Genomic DNA, 22896 nt, shown 5'->3' with positions numbered 1-22896 from the left:
GCTTTCCTTTGATTATCTGTGGAATCCAAGCTCGCGCTAATGAAAGTGGAGGCGCACGCGGGACATGCGCTTCCTCTTAATAACCTTCTAGTGGGATTTTAGAACGCACGAGGTTTAAAACGCGCCTGAAAGCGCTGCCATAAACAACCTGCAGAGTGGGAGCACACCTGCCCTTAGTTGTTTCAGGAGCCTCTGCCCTTTTAGCAAATTGCGTTTGACTTTAAAAAATTGCCCGCAATTAGTGGCAGTTGAGAAAGGTCAGGGGCTGGTTTCCACTCGGACTATAAATTGATTCGCTGACAGGAATCGTGCTGCGTAACACAAGTCAGCGGGGAGTCGTTGCATCGCAGGGACTGACGGGGTCACTGGACACTGGAGTCAGACACACTTCGAGAACTTTGAGCTTCTGGAACTGAACTTCAACGTCAAAAGCTGATTCAGTGCGATTGAAATGTGACTGCAGGAGGCTGATGTCTGCGCTATTTGCTGTCACACTGCAGGAAAATGTCCAGTTCAAAGGGAATAAAAGTCATTAATGCTCACTTCACTAATCAAGTGTGTTGCTCATGCTTCGTTGGTTATATACTAACAGACACGGTCAGATTTTACATTACAGTGCACAATGATGTATGCAGAGATTTCACTGACTCCAACTGTGCCACAACGGCGTCACCGTTTATTTTCAGCTGCACGATTCCTGTGTTATTTCTCCCTTTACTATTATGACAGTTCATGGCACGCCAGGAAACGCCTGGAGCGAGAGAGGGGCCGCGGGAACGCAATAAAAGTTACAGTGGAGGCAGAGATGGCGATAATGACATTACTGTAGCGTGGAGGCTCGGCCACATTTCACTGTAATGATCACAGTCTGGAAAAATGGAGTCTCAGTGTAAAAGGTAACATTAACTGCCTGCACCTGCAATGCAATCAGTGTGAATGATCCCACAATACATCAAGCAGATATTAATTACTTGCAAGGTTAAACATGTGTTTTCTAAATATTCCCATTTTACCACATTTGAACAAAAAGACAAATGTTTTGTGTGTGAGAGAGAAAAAGTGTCAAGAAAAGGTCCAAAATGAGGAGAAGGTCAGAGCCATGTCTATTTCCTTTTATCCGTTTCATACAGTAATTTGATGTTCCGAAAAGGCAAACAGTTTAAAGTGCCTGTCACACGAAATGGACATTTGGCAGAGTGTGTGCGTCACTCATGCTATTTCTGGCATTTCAGACTGTATTCACTCAATACTTACATTATCAAGGCAGGAAGCTGGGAATCAACAATTTAATTCAAGAAGCAGCTGGAATAAATGAAAGCAGACCAGGCTCTGTGGCAGTGCACTGTGGAAACTTACCCTTTAATACAGTATGTAGAGTTCACAGCGTACGTAGTAAAACAAAGTGCATGATTGCTGTTCATAGATTTCTTTATGTTTCATAAACAGATTAAGTGTTGGCGTAAAAAATTGGTTCATGAATAAATATTAAAACGGTTCATACTGAAGTATAAAAAATATACATCATACTGTATATCATATTTATATAACACCATTTCATTTTCATTTTATAGTATAGTATTTACAGAGAAATAATTCTATATCCGTGTTTTTGGAAAAGACTCCAGCTTTTTTCTTCAATCGAGCTCAACACAGACGCAGCACGTGCGGCTTCTGCCTCCATAGATCATACGTTCAGCAGCTCCAGTCCAAAGGCCGTATCAGCGTCAGGCTCAGCACAGAGTGGCCTCTACGTCAAGTGGATAGCGCCATGAAAGAGAGGGTCACCAGAGGTTCACAGCGGGTATCGGGATGAAGGCTGCTCAGCGATACAGTATCTGAAAAGTGGAGATGAAAGCCTCATAAAACCCACGAAAGCCGTAGCGCTGAATCAAACGCTGCACATGTCATTCACAGCAGCCGCAGGAGGAGGAAAAACAGCGTTAATGGACCCGACGTGAGCAAAAGAAACAAAAGAAACTCGGGCAGTACGACTTCATCACCCGGCTTATTATTGTCTTTTCAAATCAATTTTAATCATTTCCCTTCTCCCTGTCTTTTATTTGGCACCTGTTTCCATGGTAACAAACTACTTACTGTACGTGTTGCTGATAATTTAACAGCGGAAAGTAACAAAAATGTATTCCCTCTGAGTTTTCATGCACTCTCCTTTCTAAGTCACTTCACTATATTTGGAATTTTACACATTTAACTTTAACTTTAAAATGAACAAATTCTTTATGATATGAAAAGAACATACTTACATGTGAAGGAACTGCATGTTCAGAACCAAGCATCTACATGAACGTGCTCCAGCCATTCATTCCTCCCAGACTCTCTCATCCCACACACAGCACTGACACATCTCCCTCTTTGGCAGCGACATTTGCATGATTGCTGTCCTCAGACTCAACACAGATCGATGCCAAGTTCATCAAGGGAGGAGGTGCCTTTTTGCTGCATGCTCAGATTTATCATAGAAACACAAAAGAGCAACAGGCACCTGAACATAAAGACATGAGTGCTCCCGCATTTGAAGGAGTGAGGCGTCAGTATAAAAGAACAGCAGTCTGGAGAGGAGAGCAACACGCGGATGCAGACACACGTCCACACGGTCCACCTACACCATTTCTGTTCACTGTGAATGTGACCTCCGCCGCCGGTCGTGAACCAGAGCTTGAGTGGGACGAGACCCGCTGTCACTGTGTGGGCTCACTGGCTCTGAACTATTCTTAACAAAAAGCACATGGGAGATGGGCTCGGAGGAAGCAGGACGAGGAGAGGAGCCGGGGAGGAGGGAGCAGTGCACTCACTTTTTCCACTGGAGGCACTTTGACCTCCTCAGATTTTCCTTCAATGTGAAGCGTGCCAATAAACAATTCAATTAAATACACAAAATTTATGACATTGCTTTTTTTTCCCGTTGCGTATGCAAGCAATGGGTACATGATAAGACATCCATTTTTACTATCAAGTGTCAATATAAATAAAAAATACATATATGTTATAAATACAGTATATCAATCTGGGCAGGTTCCTGGAGAAAGAAAAAAGAGACAACGCTATAGGGTCTACACAAAAGGAATGAGCCTTTATATGATATAGAAGGAAAAAAAAGAGAGTAAAGGACGACCTCCCTTATTAAAATAAAGCCCTTTAGTCTTTTGCAGTTCTGGCGTAACAATAGCTCCTGTCGTGTGACGGTTGTAATAATGCCAATCACAATTTCACAATAGTGCGTGTGCTTATCTGTCATCAGGGCAGAGCTCCATAAACACTAAGTGGATGGAAAGAATCCGAGGGTCGGCCTCATCAGGCCGTTAACCCAGCAGCTGCACAGCGCTTCCTCTCTGCACGCGGCCGCGGGGCTCCGACGCCGTGGACGCACTGAGCACCGCCCGTTACTCTGTGGTGCTTTCCAGCACCGGACCGGCGCATTCACACATGTGACCTATTGAACGGTGACTGGAACGCTCTGCAAGTGGTGCTGTCAACGCCAGGACATAAATAAAGCTAAAGATAGGGCGATGTGGCCTAAGCCCAGGTTTGTGGTGGAGCAGGGGCTTTTAATAGAAACACTCCGATTTATAAAAGGCTAACGGCGACTATTTCTGAGCCGCGGGCTTCGGGGATAGCGATCTTGGAAACTTGTGACGCTTCTGGGTGCATGACTGACCCCTCTGCCTGGAACGTGTCGGCGGTGGTCGGTCGTGGGAGCTGCGGCAGATAACAGATGCGGCGGGGATCAAACCGGCCAAAGGCCTGTGATGTTTTTGGAGACGACCCAGAGAGACCTGCAGCGAGACGATGACAGGAGCCGATCCCAGTCAGACACATGAAATTATCAGGTCACTTTTTAATGAGTTTGTCTGGAGGGGGATTTTAAATTAAGCTTTGAAACATAATATGTACAGAATGATATGTTTAGCAAAAGTAATAACTCTATTATCCTTACTGTCAAAGGTCCCATTATGCTTTCAGGCTTAAAGCACATTGGACTTTCAATAACACATTTTGAAAAACCAGACAGAGCGAGCTGAGACTTGATGTAGAGGAGGTCAGGTCGCAGCATCCTCGTCGTCCTGGCAACAGCCATCGCAGACCTGAGCTGAACTCAGTCTTCCTATGCAATGACAAAGGCATCGCTGCTTATTGATCCTGAATCAAATTTCCCTCAGATTTTGCTACTCGGCCTTGTCGTTCAGTGGCAGTCGGACGAGCTGTTTGAATAGAGAGTGATTTTGGGACAAAGCTTTTGGCGAAGCCTCAGGTGGGGCTGTGTGATGACAGAACCTAGTGGACATAAACAAGGCAAAGCCTATTTGCCAGTTCTGGGAAAGGTTTAGACTAATTAGCAAAAGGCAAAAAAAGGAAGAGGTTACACTTCCAACACATCAATTCCTTTTAAAACCAGACAGTTTCAGCACAGTTCATACAGTTTCGTACATAAGAGTACACCATTAATACACTGCACTAGATCCAAAAACAAATTCCAACATATATAAAAAATCTGTCTAGTCAGTTTTAACACGTTCTTGTTCACTGATGAGCTTCTCTGAGCACTGGCTTATATCAACTTTCTTCATCCTTCACAGGAATAACGTTGAATGTAAACCTGCGATTGTCCAGCGGGCCAAATGTTCCAGACGCTGACTTTAAACAGGCGTGGATAAAACAAATAGGGGCTGACCGAGCCTCCGTGCAGCCCCGTCTGTGCCTGTTGCCATAGACACCCCGTGCAAACACTCTGTCTCGGATGAACACAACTGGGGGTTTGGAAGTAACTGAGTGAAGTGACTCAAGTTCCCTGAAGCCTGTGTAGGTGTCTGTCGCCCCCTCAGAATATGTCATGGCTCAGTTCTGGGTAACCTCACACCCTCAGAATCCAGACTTGGAGGTCAGGCCGGGGTTGTTACACATCACACTGGGGTAACAGGGCATCCAGCAGCGCACATGATCACTGACTAAGGCATCACTCAGACTAAATATTTGGTGTTTACAGCTGTTTTTTGTGGCACAGAGAGGGGCTCATTTTATTTTGTGGTCTATTTTTTATGAGTCGGGACCATTTGACTATGACGAAGTTGTGTTTCCTTTAATGATCATAACAGACTGCCAACAGTGTGGCCGTGGCCCAAGATGGGGAACCTCATGTCGTCTCCTGTGATTTATTACGGACCCAGTGAACCAAGGCCGCCGCCTGACAAACTTAATGTTGTTTGGTTTATATACACAACCCATAAAAGGCGTATATTGTTTGGCAAGTGGGACGCTTGTGCATTAAACTAGACCCTGAACCTGAGTGAAGGCCAAACGCCAGCACCCAGGAAACAGATGGTGGTCCGTTGGGAAATAGAGAGGCCTGTTCGCAGCACGTCCACACAAAATAGATAATATGCTACTAAATAAAACCCCCCGATGCACAGAGCCACGCACGTGTCACGACAGGAGCCTCTAGCCTGGCTTTTATTCTTGACAGGGTGATGGGGATGAATCACTGACTCATAGACAAGTATGAGAGATACGAGCTGGCCAAGCGTTTGTGTTGTGTTATACGTGCCGCTTGTATCCGTGGCAACCGCGCCACGGTTGTGTCCCCTGATTGCTCGATAGTGCCGCTGTCCTTGACAATACGGGGAAACTTGGAGCGGGTTACGAGAGGAGAGTTCCGTTCTCGGCTTCGCTGGCGAAGCCTGAGTGTAGGTAAGACTAGACTCAGTGGTGGCGGCATGTAGCCTCATACCTGCTGCGATCATGTGTTTCAAGTCAAATATATGCTAAAGTCTATTTAAAGACCCAGTTCTCTGCCTTGATTGTGTGTTTCCTTCTAAATGTCACAAAATAATGTTTGGAACTTTGACTTTTTGAACCAAAGCAGCGCTTTAGGTGTTTTACATCCAGCTCCATCATATGACCACTACAAGCTTAAATATTGAAGCATCCTCCCATTCATCATCTGAAGCAGGTGCTGGCCTATCCCAGAGGTCCTCTGAGAGAGACCCTGGATGGATGAGCAGTCCATCAAAGTCCACACATGGACAGACAGCTGTACAGGCTCACAGCTGTAGAGCATTTAGAGCCACCAGTTGCCCTGACCGCACATCTCAACCCAAGGAGAGAACATGCAAACAGAAATCGAACCCAGGCCCTGCTGGACGTGACAGTGTTGACCACTACACCAACATGTCGCCCACTATTAGCGCGATTCACGTCAAATAAATTGACTTCCACGTGGATATGCATGTAATGTGATTGCTTCTTTAAGGGAATGCGGCACTGAGAGGTTGATACGTGCAGTAAGTAACTGGAGTCCTCGCTTTACTTTTTAAATGAATTTCTGCCGATCCGCTGTGCTGTCAAAAAACCTCCATCTTCTGTACAATGAGCAACTTCTCGCTGATTGTTTGTCCTGCAGGTTTTTATTTCACAGGTCGCTCAAATGCTGCTGTGTCTGGAGAAATCACTATAACAAGCAACCAGATATCCTGTTGCTAAAAATACATGTGACCGACTCTATTTCCGAGGCCTGACTGTAATATCTCATTACATGGCACATTGATTGCAGCTGAAGATGATGTGCCCGCTCAGGTATTCTCAGTCTCAATAAAGCTCCCAGATGCTATTTTGGAAGGATTATTTGAGAATATGTGGTAGATTTACCACTCACTCAGCCGCTTTCATTTCTTATTCATTAACCTGTAAACTGATTTTTCCGTAACCATCAGCAGTTATGTGAAAATGAAACCAGACAGAGTAATGCCGCCATCATATTCGCACAGCACTGAAACTAACGCGTGGCAGGAGAACAGACAAAGGAAGGTCAAGAGCTACCGATAGTGGAAAGAAGAAAGGATGCGCTTCCTCGTTGGAGGTGAAGCATGTGGCATCAGTGTGTCATTTTGATTTCACATTAATTTATTTGTATAGATTTCTCAGTTGCCTGTTTTTCTTTTTCATTTCATGCTTCTCTGTTGAAAAAGGTCTGACATCTTACCGTGTGTGAAACAAAAGCCAGTGGATGCTGCCCCCTACAGGACATAAAATAGGCGATCATCAAAGGTAACAAGTAATAATTCACCACATATAATTATATGAACTGTCATTAAATAAACTAATTGTTAACCTTGTTAGACTGATCTTTTTTAATTTATTATTTTTTCTAAATTCTACATCTGCATGCAAATATCTACAGTATATATTTATATGCTGAAGACACAATAACAGGGCCTTGACTCTCTATACTTCATAAATGTTAGATTTATATAATTTAATTCTACTTATAAATGTGATTCTGGCCTTTGGTCGAATAAATGAAATTGGAGTAAAGCAGATGCCTGCTTATTTTATCTTATTTGTTTTATCAGATTGTCTTTATGATCGATGCCAAGTCTTTATTCATTTATTCCATTCAAAATGAGAAACACAAGATACCAAACGGATAAAATAGTGGCGTCCACATTAAAGCTACATCCATTTATTAGTTATTTGTTTAGTGATAGTATTAACATGAACACTTTAGTGCTCTAATTTAATGAGCCAATTAAAAGTTGTTCAATGACCAGAGTTGGTAAATAATTTACTGACAACCACAGTCAATGCCCTTTTTCTGGGTCCCTCACCCCTGAGGCTACAACCTGGCTGTTAATTACCTTGAACCCCATATTGCCTTCAGTGAGAGTGACTTTAAACATTTGCTTGACTTACAGCTCATGCGAATGGTACAGGGTTCAGCTACTGTAAGGAAATGCAAAATGCAAGACAAGTTAGAGAAACAGTGTACTTCATAAATAAACAGCTGCCTGTATCATTCCATTAAGGTTACTACATAGACATAACATAGACCACACACATATGAGGCTTTTAAAGATTTAGTAAAGCAGTTCTCAGGCATTGTCCTCGACTGGAAAAAAGGAAGGAGCGTGGTAAAGAGGGATTCTCAATTTACCAGTCAATCTACATTCCTCCCATCACCTATGGCCAGGGGTTTTACCGAAAGGACAAGATCAAGTGGCCAGAATGAGTTTCCTCCGTGGGATGGCTGGGTGCACCCTTAGAGATAGGGTGAGGAGCTCTGTCACCCGGGAGGATCCGGAGTAGAGTCGCTGCTCCTCCACATTCAGAGGAGCCAGCTGAGGCTTGGGCATCGTTCGGATGCCTCATGGACGCCTCCACTAGTAGGAGGCCCCGGGGAAGACCCAGGACGCGCTGGAGGGACTGGGTTTCTCAGCTGGCCTGGAAACGCCTTGGGGTCCCACTGGAAGAGCTGGAGGAAGTGCCCGGAAGGGCAGTCTGGAACTCTGCTTGGACTGCTGCCCCCATGACCCAGCAGATAGGCAGTCAAAAATAAATGGATGGATGGATGGATGGATGGATGGATGGATGGATGGATGGATGGATGGATGGATGGATGGATGGATGGATGGATAAAACAGTTCTAAGCTTAAGTCATCAAATGATTTAGGATTTTATTTCATTATTTCAAACATTACAGGACTTTGAACTGTTTGCAAAAATAATCAAACCACTCATAAATTACACTTGTAATGGTCTTTTGTTAAACAGTCACAGCCGAGGCGCCATTAATCATGTACAGTAGGTTTACTGCCGTGCTATAACTCAGCATTAGTAGAACCCAGGTCCGTCTAAATCTGAACCAGCATTACACAAAGCTGCCACAAGTCACCCAAACGAGACAACGGGGCCTCTGTGAGGCATTCACCACACATACAGTACTGGACTGTGCTTACATACATGCTGAATATGTAGGTGCAACCTTGTTTAGCAGAATGTCTTTTAGTCTCAGAATGAAAAATATTCAATAAAAACAGTTGCTGTTAGGGCTGGTGGATAATTATTAAAAATCCAACACGATAAATACTTGACGATAACAGTAATATATATATGACAGGAATATATGACCCATAGGTCAATATATGTCTGCTGAGTCAAGTATCCTCTTATGACCAAAGGACTTAAAATACAGTACACACAGTAATCCGCTCCCAGTGCTGGACAGAAAGGGATCTATGGCCTCAAGGACTGGGAATGCACCAGCAGTAAACTGGATCACTGAGATCAACTGCTATGATACATGTATGTATGCGAGCACCCTGAGACTATCAGCAAATGATGCAGTGAGATACCACTGTGCAAACAGCAACAATATGGCTTTACCTGTTATGGGTACACATGGGAATTACTTATTTATTACTACTGCATAAATAAAATATAGATTTGATAACTTATCACAGCAACATGCTATTCATGACATTGCCTCACAATGTGCTTTTTGCCTGAAAGGGTTAAAAGACAACATGTTAGGTTCAGACCATACATGTGATTGTACAGACAGCAATAAAAACGACCTCTTCTGCGCAAAGCAAGTCAGAAATCCCCACATAAGAATATACAAGACTCATTGAAGCTTACCCTGCCATCTAAAAGAGCTTCTGTCATCAACGCTTCCAAACCTCTTGAGGTCACATTAAACAGAGGAACGTACTTTCCTTCCTTTGAGAGGCTGGGGAGGCCTGAAGTTGTTTTCCATGCGGATCCTCTGATCTTCTTCCTCACCCGTGGAGAGGAGCATTCTGAACTTGCCCAGCTGCATTGAAAGAGACAGAAAAACGTGACAGATACAGTAAACTCTCCTCTTTCATTCTTATAAAGACTAATTATTTCCCAACACAGTTGAATGCTGCAGGTCTTCGGCAGATTTAGTTCAACGTGGCAGGATAACGTAAGTGGGAGTGACACAAATTAAATCACAAACTAAATATTATTCTATTGTATAAGGGCTCTCCCTGCTGGGGAGATGCAGCTATTTTTCCATTCAAACCCTGCACCCATGTCACGCCATACATCCACCCATCCGAAAAATCAGCTGGAGGGGATCAACAGCTCGAGGCCTGGAGCCATAGGTTGTGGGGCCAGCAGGCTACTGTAGCTTATACAGTAAAACTCATGCACCCCCCAGCTACACACAGACGCCATTATTAAAATTCAGGAGTCCTCCTGGACAGTCTTGTAGTTAAAAATGGAAAACTAGAGAAGCAAAGATCAACAAAGCGTGAAAGCATAATCCAACGGCTGGCAGCCGCTGCCAAAGGCCGGGCTCAGAGGGAGACCTGGAAGGCATGTGCTGCAGACATCCAGTTAGTCAGCTTAACTTGTCAACAACCAGGGTTTAGCAGACCTAAACTTTCTGATTAAATTTAGTGCTAGGAGGCATTAGATGAAACAAGTCAACCTTCACACGACTCTCCCCATGAAGCTGCAGCGCCTTGTTGTGCCCTCTAAATATATATTTGGCGAAGCAAAGTCCGTCTCTGTGTTACACTCACTTCATGTCCCTCTTGTTGCATTTCACTATAGCAAATGTGCAAATTGACAAGAGGTGAGACAGTCTAATGCGTTTTTTTCATCTAGGCCATCCTCATGTTCAGCAGCGATCTTTGTGTGTACTAGGGTCAAACTCTGACCGTGTGTGAAAGCATTTGTTCGCTACAAGCCTGCAGCTTTGATAACTGTCTGGAGGTTATTGCTGTGTACCCATGTGCAGATAAGAGCTTCACACAGAGGAGGAAGCTTCTAGCTCTTTGTGAAGGTTAAACAAACCCTTTCCTGCTCATATATTTAAAATGGTGACATTAATCAATATAAGCATTCACAGTAGACGATTCCTGACAGAAATGTATGAAAGTATAAACTTAAAGGCATTTCTCTTAGGCGTAATCAAAATTACTCATTAACAGCCAAATGCTCTAATTTCTAGTATGAAGTTTGTTTCATATACTTTGGTCAGGGGACATAAACTCTAAACATCCTCAATATTTTCAGATAGATTTTTGAATGCAAACCTGTCTTTCGGAGACTGTGATTGGCTCTTTCAGGATGATCCAGGTGACGCTCTCATGCAGTGGGGGTGTGGTTAGGGACCCCAGGTAGGTCCAGTAGTGGAGGCTGCTGGGGAGGAGGCATTTGGGGTTGAAACCTTTGAAATCCGTGATACTGCCCTGCAATCCCAACACAGAGTAACCATTATATTACAGCAATAACACTGAGACCAGGTCATAAACCACGTGCTCCGTAATAAAATCCAGTAACAATTAACAGCTCCCTCACCTTAAATTTCACCATGTACAATGCGTCTGTGATTGCGTGGAGCCATCTGTGATCGTCACCTGTCTGATGTCAGAGAACGGTTTTATTTGTTCACAAACAGATTTTAGACTTGTGGAAGTGCAGCTTTGTGACCAATATTTCTCACCATCGTCTGTGCAATCCAGAACTAGATGAATGCATGCAAAATTATTACCCTTCAGAAATATAGAGCTATTTGGACGACGCGCTGGCATGATTCACAGATCATAAAACCCACTGAGTAACGGACGTGCTGTAACAAAACAGGGACGGAACATAACGCATCTTACTTCTAAAAAGATGCCCAGAACAGCGAGGCCGTCGGGAGCTGCGGCCGCCTCCCCGTACGTCTTGTACTTGACGGCGTTCCAGTGGACTAAATGAAGCTAGATGAGGAAAATGAGACACAAATGGATGCTTGAATAACACCAACCAATTTGAACCTTTAAAAATTGTCCTTTAAACTTGTCACTCGTTATATTAGTCATCCTACTGTACTAAAGAGATGATCGCGTGCCATTAATCTCCCCATTTGATTTCACTTGATAAGAAAATCAGACCTAACTACACACCGAAGGTCAAAATTGATTAGTCAGTGGTGTGTTTACAGTGTGACGCCATTCCACACACTGACCTCAGATGCATAACTATTTCCTGCAACAGTGTGCTCAGAGCCATGGCAGCCCTTTCCACCCCAGTGGAAGTGGAACTGCTTCAGCCTGTAGGGGTTGTCAAGAGGGCCTCCTCGGATCACTGTGGGGCGACAGCAAACACGCGCTGTGGATTCACACACGCATACTGTACATGTTTTTATGTTAGACTTCAGCGCGGAGCATCCTTTGTGTATCACCTTTCAAAATGGTGGGTACACAAAGCACAGTAGGAGTCAACTTGTTAACAAGACTGAAGATCAGACTTGATCACATGAGGTTTGTGTTCCCTACAACCATTTTCTTTCATGAATAATTTTCAATGATGACCACTTGATCGGCCTCTGAAAACAGTTCTGCCAGCGACAGGACAGTCATGATATGGTAATATGAATCCACCCTGTGATAAAAGTAATTGGGCTCATAATAACTATTGAGCGCCTTAGGTTATTATATCTCTTGTCCGGCAGACAGTTAACTGCTGGCTGCACCTTCCTGCAGCATAATCAGGGGGTGTATTTGCAACCTCTGATTATGGTCAGTTATGCACATGGTTTGCACTTTCTATAAATCAAGATAATCCCACCTTTCAAGCGTATGTTTACTGAAGGTAAACGTTCAGGACAGATTTCCAGGCATGTGGCTAACAGGAGATATCAGAGTGAAGAATATCCTGTCTGTAACTGAATGGCTGTCGGTAATCGCCTACTACACTTATAGTACAGTTCATGCCATGCAGTACTCTCAGTACACTGTGATCAGATCCAAACACTTTTTCTTTTCATAAGAGTAACTAGGCTAACATAAACATAAACACAAAATAACCCTTTTTATTCTCACCTGAACGATCGTCCGAGTCATCGAACTCCACAACTACAGAGTGTCCATTATTTGAGATGTTGATGGATGTGCACTGGTCATAGTTAAGTACCACTGGACCGAGACCGGGGTCTTGTGAAAGTTGTTGAGGGATGATGTCTATTGGAGACTGTCGGTTCCCCTTGGCAGTGGGATACTGTTTGTGCCATAAAGAAGGACCTGTCATAAAAAGACAGCGAGGGATGATAAATCAAACTGTAATAGACCCAGTAATGCACATAGGTTCCTACCTGTCTTGAAAATAAACTATGTAATAATTATCATTTACCGCTTACAAAGAATAATAAAGTATTCCTAGAACACATAAACTTCGTTTGGCCATTTAATACTTACAAGACACTGATGTAATGCAACGTTCTGCAAAGTTCAGGACAAATTAGGCACAAAGTCAGGTTAAGGTGACAGCTGTCATCCCTTTAAGCGTGAGGCTAATCTCGCATTAACAACCTTCTTAACATCCAAGTTGCTCTTAAAACTACAGACCCAGAGCAAAATGAAATAACATTTACTGCAGGATAAAAGTTCTGTTAGTTGATATTTCTATTAACTTTGAATGGGTGAGCAGTAAAGACTGTGCCAGGATGCTGGACGCTCCTACCGTTGTCTTTTCCATAGCCCCAGTTATTCCCTGACATCGTCCCTGGGAGCAGGTTCGGGTCCAATCAGCCTGTCAGTGTTTGTGTCCCGCACACCAGAGCGCGCAGCCACGGCCGGACACGGACATGAACCGATGCAGCTATTGATGAACTTCATGTAGTTGCCAAAGGGGAGGATTACCAGTTTATGTTGCCACGCCCCTCCACGCTCCACCAATCAACACGCGCGCAACTACACCTGTCTCAGGTTTACACTTTGTTTTATTGGATGCATTTTTCATCAACCCCAATACAGCATCTTAGATTTTTTAACGTGTATCCCACTCTAATGTAAGGAAAACGTATTTTGTTTTTTGTTTTATATATATGTATCATGAGCAATGACTGTAAGAAATAGAACAATTCTTCATTAAATAATTGATTTTTAAAAATTGGCAAAAAGGGGAAATAATTGCCGCTCATGTAGGCTTCTCTATACTTTTGATTTAGAGCTAAATAATTTTATACAATACATTTCGCACACATTATCGAAAACACAAGTTTGATTTTTTTCGACTCTGTGTTTGTGTCGAATCTGCTGATGAGGAAGTTCAGATGCGCCAATAATCATCGCCTATTGAAAGATATTATGGCAGCCACCAAAGCCTCCAAAGAGCAGAAATACGACAGGCAGCTCAGGTACATACACAACAATGCCACTCATTTCATCACACATACATATCGTATGAGCTAAGTGTTGTTAAGTCATGAGTATTTATAAGTGGGAGTTCTGCTGAAACAGTTGTGATACAGCAATGCTAACGTTAGCTAGTGTTAGCTTAGTGTGTACTTGAGACAAATTAATACACTGTGCGTAAGGATTTTACTGCTTGATGTTCGCTTGTCATTTTGAATTGGCAGCTTCTTTCATGCTTGTAATGTGTGGCGCTTTTACGAAGCGTAAACGCAGTCCAATCGATTTTAATGCAGCTGTGTTGCTACTACTTAGCTAAGATACTCCTGTGGCTAACACTGTTTTCCTCAAGAAAAATGACTAAATCACCAAGGTTGACATGTGCATGTTATGTGCCTTTCAGACTGTGGGGTGATCATGGTCAAGAAACACTGGAGAATGCACACGTTTGTCTCATTAATGCCAACGCAACTGGTACAGAGTTACTGAAGAACCTGGTACTTCCAGGTAAAACGATACGCCTTTGTGGCTGATAATGCTGCAGGTGCTCATAATAGCATTCTTCTGGTTTAATCCATTATTGCCTCTGTCAGGTATTGGAGCATTCACAATAGTTGATGGCCATACAGTTACTGGAGAAGATGTTGGAAACAAGTAATGACATTTAATTTAAGTCAAGACCATAATATTGAGAATCATTTTAGTTGTGTGATTGTGTGGATGACGTCTTGACCTCATTTTGCAGCTTCTTCCTTACACATAACAGCATTGGAAAGGTAGAGTTTGAGTTTTACATCATATGCATTTCTCTTTTGCAATTGTTTTTCCACCCATACTCTGCATCTGCATCCATGAGCCCTGACGTTAGTTGTAATGTTACAGAACAGAGCACAGGCTGCAACGGAACTGTTACAGGAACTAAACAGTGATGTCTCTGGAAACTTTGTTGAAGAGGTTAGTATAAATGTAGACACATTTCATTTATTAATTCATTTAAATGTACAGCAGGTTATATTTGTTAATAGTCAGTATAACTGATTTTCTGATACTTTTCAGAGTCCAGACAAACTTCTGGACAATGACCCAGAGTTTTTCCAGAGGTTTACCATAGTCATAGGTGTCCAATTACCAGAAAGGTACAGTATGAGACAGTTGACAGTTGATGTAATGATAAATTCCATAAAATAAATACATAAACACTGTGCATTTTTTTGGTTTTCCTTGATTTAAGTGATCATTGTTTCTAAATCTCTTCAGTACGTGTTTGAGACTCAGCTCAGTTCTGTGGGCCGTCTCTGTACCCTTCCTAATCTGTAAAACCTACGGCCTCATTGGATACATGAGATTAGCAGTGCAGGAGCATACAGGTTGGTACTCCGGTCTCATCTCTTAATAAGAAATGTCATCACATGAAATAGCAACTTTGGCTTTTAAGTTGATTAGTGTTATATTGTTGTTTACACTGTCCAGAAAAAAAAGGTAAAGGTTTTGACACTGAACTGAAAAAATATGGATTAATCCTGACTTCAGTCAAGGACATATGTTCGATTTAACAAATACTCTGTGCTCATATATGCTTATAAATAATTTGGTCTTCATGTTTGAACTATGAGATTGCAAATACAGGACTGTGACACTACTGAAATGTGATTTAGGACAATTCGGAAATAATGTCAACATTTTATTTGCCCTCATACTTTTTTTGCTGCGTGGTCATTTCATTGTGGTTCAATGTTTTTTTTCATTTGAAATTGAAATTGTGGTTAAAATTGAAACATTAATATCTTTGTACCAACTCCATCAGTGATTGAGTCACACCCAGACAATGCTTTGGAGGACCTAAGGTTAGATCTGCCTTTTGATGAACTCAACAACCATGTTCAGACCTATGACCTCGACAGTATGGAAAAAAAGGTATTCACTTAGATGTTAGATTTAAATTATGTACAACTGTACACTACTAACATGTGTTTTTATTTATTCTACAGGATCACAGCCACACGCCGTGGATAATTATTGTTGCTAAGCATCTTGAGAAATGGCTGATTGAGGTAAATGTCTATGACATATACTTCATTCATTCAGTAATGAGTATTTTGTTAGTGCTGCTTTACCATAAATTGTTTTGTCTTTGTAGCACAATGGTCAGTCGCCAAAGAACTACAAAGAGAAAGAGGCCTTCAGACAGTTTATTCGAGAAGGTATGTGTTTACCACTGGGTTGTAATTGCTTTATAAATGTTACCTGTCTGTGCATTTTTCTTTAAATGTGTTGTGACATTATCTTGTGGATGTTACTTTAGGGATCTTGAAGAATGACAATGGTGTCCCAGAGGATGAGGAAAACTTTGAGGAAGCTGTTAAGAATGTCAATACTGCTTTAAATCCAACTAAGGTGACAGAACTGTTTGGTGTCACACAGACACCAAACATTGCCTTTCCAACCCCAAACCAGTCTGTGGTCCTTAGTATTATAAGAAACATCTAAGTCTAGTGAGACTGCGCATATATAACCTCTTGTTTCTGCAGATATCAAGTACTGTTGAGGACCTCTTCAATAGCAAACAGTGCAACAACATCACATCACAGGTTTTTGCTTTTTTAATGAACTTTTTTTTTTTAAATAACGTATACAATAATTTTAGGTATGGTGTGTGTGTGTGTGTGTGTGTGTGTGTGTGTGTGTGTGTGTGTGTGTGTGTGTGTGTGTGTGTGTGTGTGTGTGTGTGTGTGTGTGTGTGTGTGTGTGTGTGTGTGTGTGTGTGTGTGTGTGTGTGTGTGTGTGTGTGTGTGTGTTTATCAGACCCCATCATTCTGGGTGATGTTGAGAGCTGTTAAGGAGTTTGTTCATAACGAAGGCAATGGAAATCTGCCTGTCCGGGGAACCATTCCAGATATGATCGCAGACTCTCAGAAATATATCAACCTTCAAAATGTGTAAGTGGATTTTTCGGATGCCGACTGTGCAGAAACATTTGTAGAAAGATTAAGAGCAGAATAGAAGTGATCTCTGATCCAGCACTGTATCATAAGTTGTGGGGGTGTGTTACCATTCACTGTTTTATATCAGTTACAGGGAAAAGGCTTTGCAGGATGCAGCTGCTGTTTCTAAGCATGTAGAAAATCTATTAAAGTCTGTTGGAAAGGTATGTCCTGAACCCATGTATTTGATTAAAATAGGCCTGCAAGTAAAATATGATATTGATACCTCAATTTAGGCAGATTGGATTTGGAAGCCCTGGTTCAGTTAACCTGAGATAACATTAATGTTCCTTTTAAAATGCTTGATATGAAATGTGTTTAATAAAACTGTATTTCTTTGGAAATGCTTTTTTATTTCAACCAGCCTCCAGAGAGCATCTCTGAAAAGGACATCAAACTTTTCTGTGAGTTACTCTAGTTAGTTCTACTCACATATTTGTTTACATGTGTTTAGGTTGCAGTTTACATGCACATAACTAATTGAAATTTAACAATATGTTTGCTGTTTCAAAGGCTTTTCATTTAAGCCATTTCATTCTTTAAAATGTGTGTAATATCTCTTTAACATGAATATGATGTATGTTGGTCTATAGGTAAGAATGCGTCCTTTTTAAGGGTGGTGCGCTGCAGATCTCTGGCTGAAGAATACAGTGTGGATTCAGTAAACAGGGATGAAATCGGTAGGTGTGGAATGAGTTTCCTTTTCTTTTAAATTGGGTGTTGGGTTGGTGTTTGGTTACCTCTAATTATTTCCTTTCTGTTATGGTAAATGGTAAATATAAAGTGTAAAGCACATTAACAGCAGCTGTGTCTTCTCAGCCTCATGCATGGACAATCCAGACAGCGAGATGGTCTTCTACCTCATGCTTCGCGCTGTTGATTGCTTCTATCAGCAGCATTCTCGCTATCCAGGTATGTCTAATGTTTCATACCAGTTTCTGAACTGAACAGCATGCGAAACTTCTGCATAAGTAGGCAGGTCTGGGATGTGATGTTCTGTATATGATGTCCCCAATAAAACGTATCATTTTTTTTTTATGCCATCTCCATGTGCTCTCTCTCTCATCAGGGGTTTACAACTACCAGGTGGAAGAGGACATCAGCAAACTAAAGTTTTGTGTCAACTCCCTTCTGCAGGAGTACAGTCTCAATGTCAACATCAAAGACGACTATATCCACGAGTTGTAAGTCGTGGTGTACTGTTTGAGCAATTGTGACACTGTGCCTCATATGCATTAACTGCTCTTTCCTCTTAAAACCTGCAGCTGTCGATATGGAGCTGCAGAGCCACACACAGTTGCAGCATTTTTGGGAGGTAATGACTTATGCAATACGTCGCTTCTTGTCACACGCAGCCTGTTGCACACCAGTGTTGGTGATAACCAAGAAAAACCTCTACTGACCTTTATTATGTTTGCTTAGGATCAGCTGCTCAAGAGGCCATCAAGATCATCAGCCGACAGTTTGTGCCATTTAACAACACTTTCATTTACAACGCAATGTCTCAGACGTCTGCCACCTTTCGGCTATGAGTTGCTGATGTGGACTTTGCTTACAGAAAATAATAACCATAACTAAGGAGGCTGTGACGACTGGCTTTAATGCATCTTAAATGTAAAACTGCACATCGAGTTTTAAAAGAGAGACAAAGAGGTTGTGTATACATAACACTTGAATACGACTACTACATAAATGTGTGTCTGCTGATCATAAAGTCTTGTCTTTATTAAAGTGGGACAAATTACTTTGAAGGTGCGGCATATGAAGGGGCTTACTAAAAATAATTTGGTTTTCTTCACACATCACAATTACTAAATTATAGTATATTTCTCATTGTCCTGTTGGAGACTTAATCAACCCCACCACGGCTCTGAAGAAGTGCTCTGGCTTTTAGGATTGTATATCGTTGCAAACATCACAACTACTAAATTGAATTTTTATGTAGTATTTTCATTTGGCAAACTGACATGTACACAATGTAGCAGCACTTTGTATAGTTTAGTAACATCTGTTGTATTGTTTGAAGCAAGATGGACATTTTTGGTTAAAATTAAAAAGATAAATCTGTAACATTTGTTGTGTTCATATAAAGGAATTCAATATTTTACCTGATATTTACCTGTTTATTTGTGCTTCAGAAGTAAAGTTAAGACTAAGTGGCCTTTGACTGTGGCCAGCCTAAGGCTCACGTGCAGTAATCATGCTGTCTAATCAGCATCTTGATACGACGCCTACTGTATGAGGTGGGTGGATTATCTCGGCAAAGGAGAAGCTCTCACTAACACCGATTTAGACAGATTTGTGACCAGTATCTAAGAGGAAAAGGCCAGAGGAACAGCTCATGAAAAATTGGGGAAAAAACAAAATTATTATTTATTATGTTTTTTTGTAATGTATAATTGTGTGTACTTTAGAAGGACAGAAATGTGATTTTTCAGTTGTTGCAGTTATTTCTAAACACTAGAGGGCAGTCTTCCCTTTACTTTATTCCTAGGTCAACAAGTAGTTCCAAGTTTATTTCCTATTAAACCTTTTTCCTATTTATAGAAATGTTGTGAGCAATACTGTGATGTAACGATTAAACCTATGGACCTAGGGACAGGGTTTATATTTGTTTTGTCTTTCAGACTTTGGCAGATTGGATAATTGGCCTCAGCTGATTCCTTGGGAGCACAGTCCCAGGGAGTACTCTGGCCATTTGTTAATAAAGATTCTGTCCACTGTCTCCTACAGATTATCCTTGAGCATCTAAATTCTCACTGCCTGTTAAGTGCCTGTTAACACACAGAAGCAGCGTCGATATGAGGACAAACCAAAGGGGTTTGCTTCATTCTAAAGTTAGACGCTTAAATTGGTTTAGCCACAATATGCGGTCCATTTACTGCTGTTAGTAAAATAAAATAATAAAATAAATTTTCATCAGGAACAGGCATCAAATATTAGTCACTATGTGTCTGTATTGTACAACATATTGATTATTTAACAGTAATTGTTAATTGATATTATTGCCCAATATTCTGTAGTTCAACTAATCCAACATGAACCTTGTTACAAATCAAATGGGCCGTTTGTAAGAATAGTCATAGACCCAGGTAACTATACACACATATACCTGCCCTCTGTCTCCTCTGATGCAGCCATCCATAATCAACGCTTCATCATCCTGGCTGAGCCTTTAACTGCTTCTTCTAGGAGAGGCCAGACAATGGATGCACGCGCATGTGCTCCTTCCTCGTCGGTGTGTGTTTGGGGGCTGCTGGGAGGTGGGCCTGGATGTTAATGCTAAAATCAATCAGTAAATCATCCTGCAGAAGGGCCGCCCTGCCAACCATGGGTAATAAAGAGAGAGCGAGAAGGGGGAGACGGGACCTCATGAGTCAGCTCAGGGAAATGAAGGAAACTGCACCGTAAGGCTGGTGGATGAGATGCCGTGGCGTCAATATGTCCCCGAGTCGCATTTTACAAACACGTCCTAACAGCGTCACCACTAAAGACACTGACACCCAAAAGCATCAAGGGTAATAACGTCTGGTGGCTCATTGCTGTGAGCGTGAGCCACTTTACTGGACGGAGTCCAACGAGTTGAGCCCGTCATGAGGCCCAGGCTGAATGAAAACGGGTCTGCAGAGCAGAACAGAGCGGAGCAGTCGGTGCGTTGGCTGGGAAACTGCAGGAGGCCGGCATACTTTAAACCTCTCAGGGGTCTGCGGAGGGCCTCTCCATTCTTTCTGCAAACACATGGAGTTGTGAGGCAGGAATGCGTACGTACAATACACACGGATCCGACTGGACAAAAACATAAACACCAGTGACAGCTACGGCAACGCAGCGACTATGAAAGTCATCAAACTCAACTTATTAGTGAAAGCAGACGTCTTTACAACAGATGGAGAATATATGACTTGTGCGGTTTTAGGGCTACGTTCCTGAATACTGGATTATAAACACAGAGTCATATGTATATTATAAGCCTAAGCATCTTCCAGCTGCTCTATAGGAACTGTCATTTGTATTACAACAGCGTACAATAAGCCAGACAGAGCCTGGGTGGAGCGGCCCGGCTGCCAGGTCCTAATGGTTATATGCTTTCCAGATGGAGTGGTAATAATTTCATGTAACATGTAGATGCTCAGCATAGTTTGTATCTAATCCACCGGCGTGGGAGCAGCTCAAAGCGCCACAAACCCATGTATGCGCTGAGCTGCATCCACGCCCGTCCCACGAACGCACACAAACACGCAGCACGCGCCGGCTTCGGAACGCTGGAGCTGGAATTGTTGACAAATATTTGTGGATATGTCAGCGACGGCACGAAGCGCCATAAATCTGTGCGTTGGGAAATGAATTGCAGATTCCTCTTCATATTGTTAAATGTTCAGCTCTGATTCTGAGTCAATTTCTGGCTTTAGACAAACGACCTTGAAACTGATCTAAATGTGTTATTTTCCTGTGTACATACATTCTCAGACACATGAATATATTTGAATGGGTTTCATAGCCACGTGAAGCAGCTCGTCTGTTTGGGGGCTAATTGGCTTATTGTCTGCGCTCGTCCACCGTCCATTCATCTGGGTTCATGTTGCATTAGCAGCCAGGCCTTCAGAGTCTGGAAGTCTGTATCTCCAGATGGGGTCAGAGATTCGGTCGCGCCAGTGAGACCCGCGTGTCACGTTACACTCCTAAAATGCACACACACACCAGTGTAAGTACAAAATGCGCCACCGCATGCGTGGATCACACACAGACGCAGGAACTGAGAATGGAGGAGAGATGAATGATTAATCTGCAGCCTTATCGTCTTCCTGATGAGTTCACCGTGCATTTTAGACATTCTGCTCACGCTCGTATCTTCCTGTCACAGTACTTTTGAACAGGGCTGCGCAGAAGGAGCTGTGACAGTATCACGTGGGCGAGCGCGTTTTGTCGTTTCTGGTGTATGATTTACCACATACGTGGACGTGCGTTGGACCACATTCTCCAGGTGCCATTCTTATCTCTGTCGCCACACTCTCATCCCCAGGATCAGTCGCAAACTCTGCAGCTGGAATTCCACGCTGCACTTCAACGCAACCTCACGCTGCTGTGGGCTTTTTTTTATCGTTTCCTCCTCGTCGCACCGCCGGCGGTTCCTGTGAATCCTGAGTTTCAGGTGGTGGTTTTGGTTTTGGCGAAGCCGCTGATCCGATCGGGTTGTCATGAGGCGTAAAACAAAAACACCTCCACCATCATAAACACTTCGCATGTGCTACTCTTTGTGTCAACCCGTGTTTTGAGGCAAGCATGAATGAGAACCACCTGTTTAGCCAAGGCCATGACATTGAAAACACAAAGGAGAGCTATGCTGTGAATGTAGAGTGTCCGTAGCAGGGTTACATAGGCTGAGGATTAACTCCACGGGCTGTGCTTTAATTATTCATCCTTATTTGTCAGGTTTGGTGTCTGCTAAACATGAAGGACAGTGGTGGAAGCGTGTGATCCAGAGGAGAGAGTGTGTTAAAGACAAAGAGGGATGTGCTCCACAGGAGAGTGTTTATGAAGAGAGCAGCGATGTCCAGGGTGAATTCCTCAGATAAGTGACAGGGCCCCTTTTTGTTGTGGGTGGAGGAGCGAGGAGCTGGCTGTATATGGTAAAGCTCCGAACCCAAACTGACCTGCAGGTGATTGGAGGCCTGCTGCTGCAGAACCCGCCAGACAGAAAAAGGCAGCGTCCGCGTCCTCGTTGCACGCTGGAGGCTGGAACCGTGGTTGTTTGGGACAAACGGAGGCACGGACGTGCGCTTTGAGCGCAGGTACGTTGCCTGCGTGAAGCCCCTGAAGGGTGTCAGGCTCTGCCCAGATCACAGCATTCCTCAGATTCCTGCCGGTAATTACACGCGGCGTGTCTGATTCAGCTTCACGTCTTTTATCCACGGGCCGGCGCTGGCGCTGGTCATCCTCAGCCCGACCTCTGTTCAGCACATCGCTGCAGACTACAGAGA

The 22896-nt window shown here is 42.8% G+C and overlaps 2 protein-coding genes and 1 long non-coding RNA gene across 4 annotated transcripts; 1 reads left to right on the top strand and 2 right to left on the bottom strand.

The window, feature by feature from the left end:
- Nucleotides 1–1515: 1515 nt before the first annotated feature.
- On the bottom strand, nucleotides 1516–2954 carry LOC114852331 (uncharacterized). Its single transcript, XR_003785349.3, has 2 exons — nucleotides 2262–2954; nucleotides 1516–1835 (listed from the first exon to the last, which is right to left on the bottom strand). It is a non-coding gene; the product is annotated as an uncharacterized LOC114852331 (long non-coding RNA).
- A 5501-nt stretch (nucleotides 2955–8455) lies between these two features.
- Nucleotides 8456–13562, bottom strand: ca7 (carbonic anhydrase VII). The gene is made up of 7 exons (XM_029145059.3): nucleotides 13267–13562; nucleotides 12630–12827; nucleotides 11774–11892; nucleotides 11430–11525; nucleotides 11122–11184; nucleotides 10857–11012; nucleotides 8456–9601 (listed from the first exon to the last, which is right to left on the bottom strand). The coding sequence occupies exons 1-7, from the start codon at nucleotides 13301–13303 to the stop codon at nucleotides 9482–9484; spliced, it is 789 nt and encodes a 262-aa protein (XP_029000892.1). The 5' UTR covers nucleotides 13304–13562; the 3' UTR covers nucleotides 8456–9481.
- A 229-nt stretch (nucleotides 13563–13791) lies between these two features.
- Nucleotides 13792–19030, top strand: nae1 (nedd8 activating enzyme E1 subunit 1). 2 transcript variants are annotated; one of them, XM_029145057.3, is made up of 20 exons: nucleotides 13792–13942; nucleotides 14341–14444; nucleotides 14531–14591; nucleotides 14683–14713; nucleotides 14820–14891; nucleotides 14994–15073; nucleotides 15195–15304; nucleotides 15742–15851; nucleotides 15926–15988; nucleotides 16075–16138; nucleotides 16240–16331; nucleotides 16466–16525; nucleotides 16740–16873; nucleotides 17007–17082; nucleotides 17283–17322; nucleotides 17512–17598; nucleotides 17738–17830; nucleotides 17988–18102; nucleotides 18184–18233; nucleotides 18341–19030. In XM_029145057.3, the coding sequence occupies exons 1-20, from the start codon at nucleotides 13845–13847 to the stop codon at nucleotides 18448–18450; spliced, it is 1650 nt and encodes a 549-aa protein (XP_029000890.1). In that variant the 5' UTR covers nucleotides 13792–13844; the 3' UTR covers nucleotides 18451–19030. The 2 variants fall into 2 exon arrangements, with proteins under 2 accessions (XP_029000890.1, XP_040926017.1); XM_041070083.2 differs by lacking the exon at nucleotides 16466–16525.
- The last annotated feature ends 3866 nt before the right edge of the window (nucleotides 19031–22896 follow it).

The sequence above is a fragment of the Betta splendens genome, chromosome 3 (assembly GCF_900634795.4).
Source record: "Betta splendens chromosome 3, fBetSpl5.4, whole genome shotgun sequence".
In the NCBI taxonomy this organism is placed as follows: domain Eukaryota; kingdom Metazoa; phylum Chordata; class Actinopteri; order Anabantiformes; family Osphronemidae; genus Betta; species Betta splendens.
The sequence above is the reverse complement of the archived record's forward strand: the minus strand, read 5'-3'. Positions and strand labels throughout refer to the sequence as shown.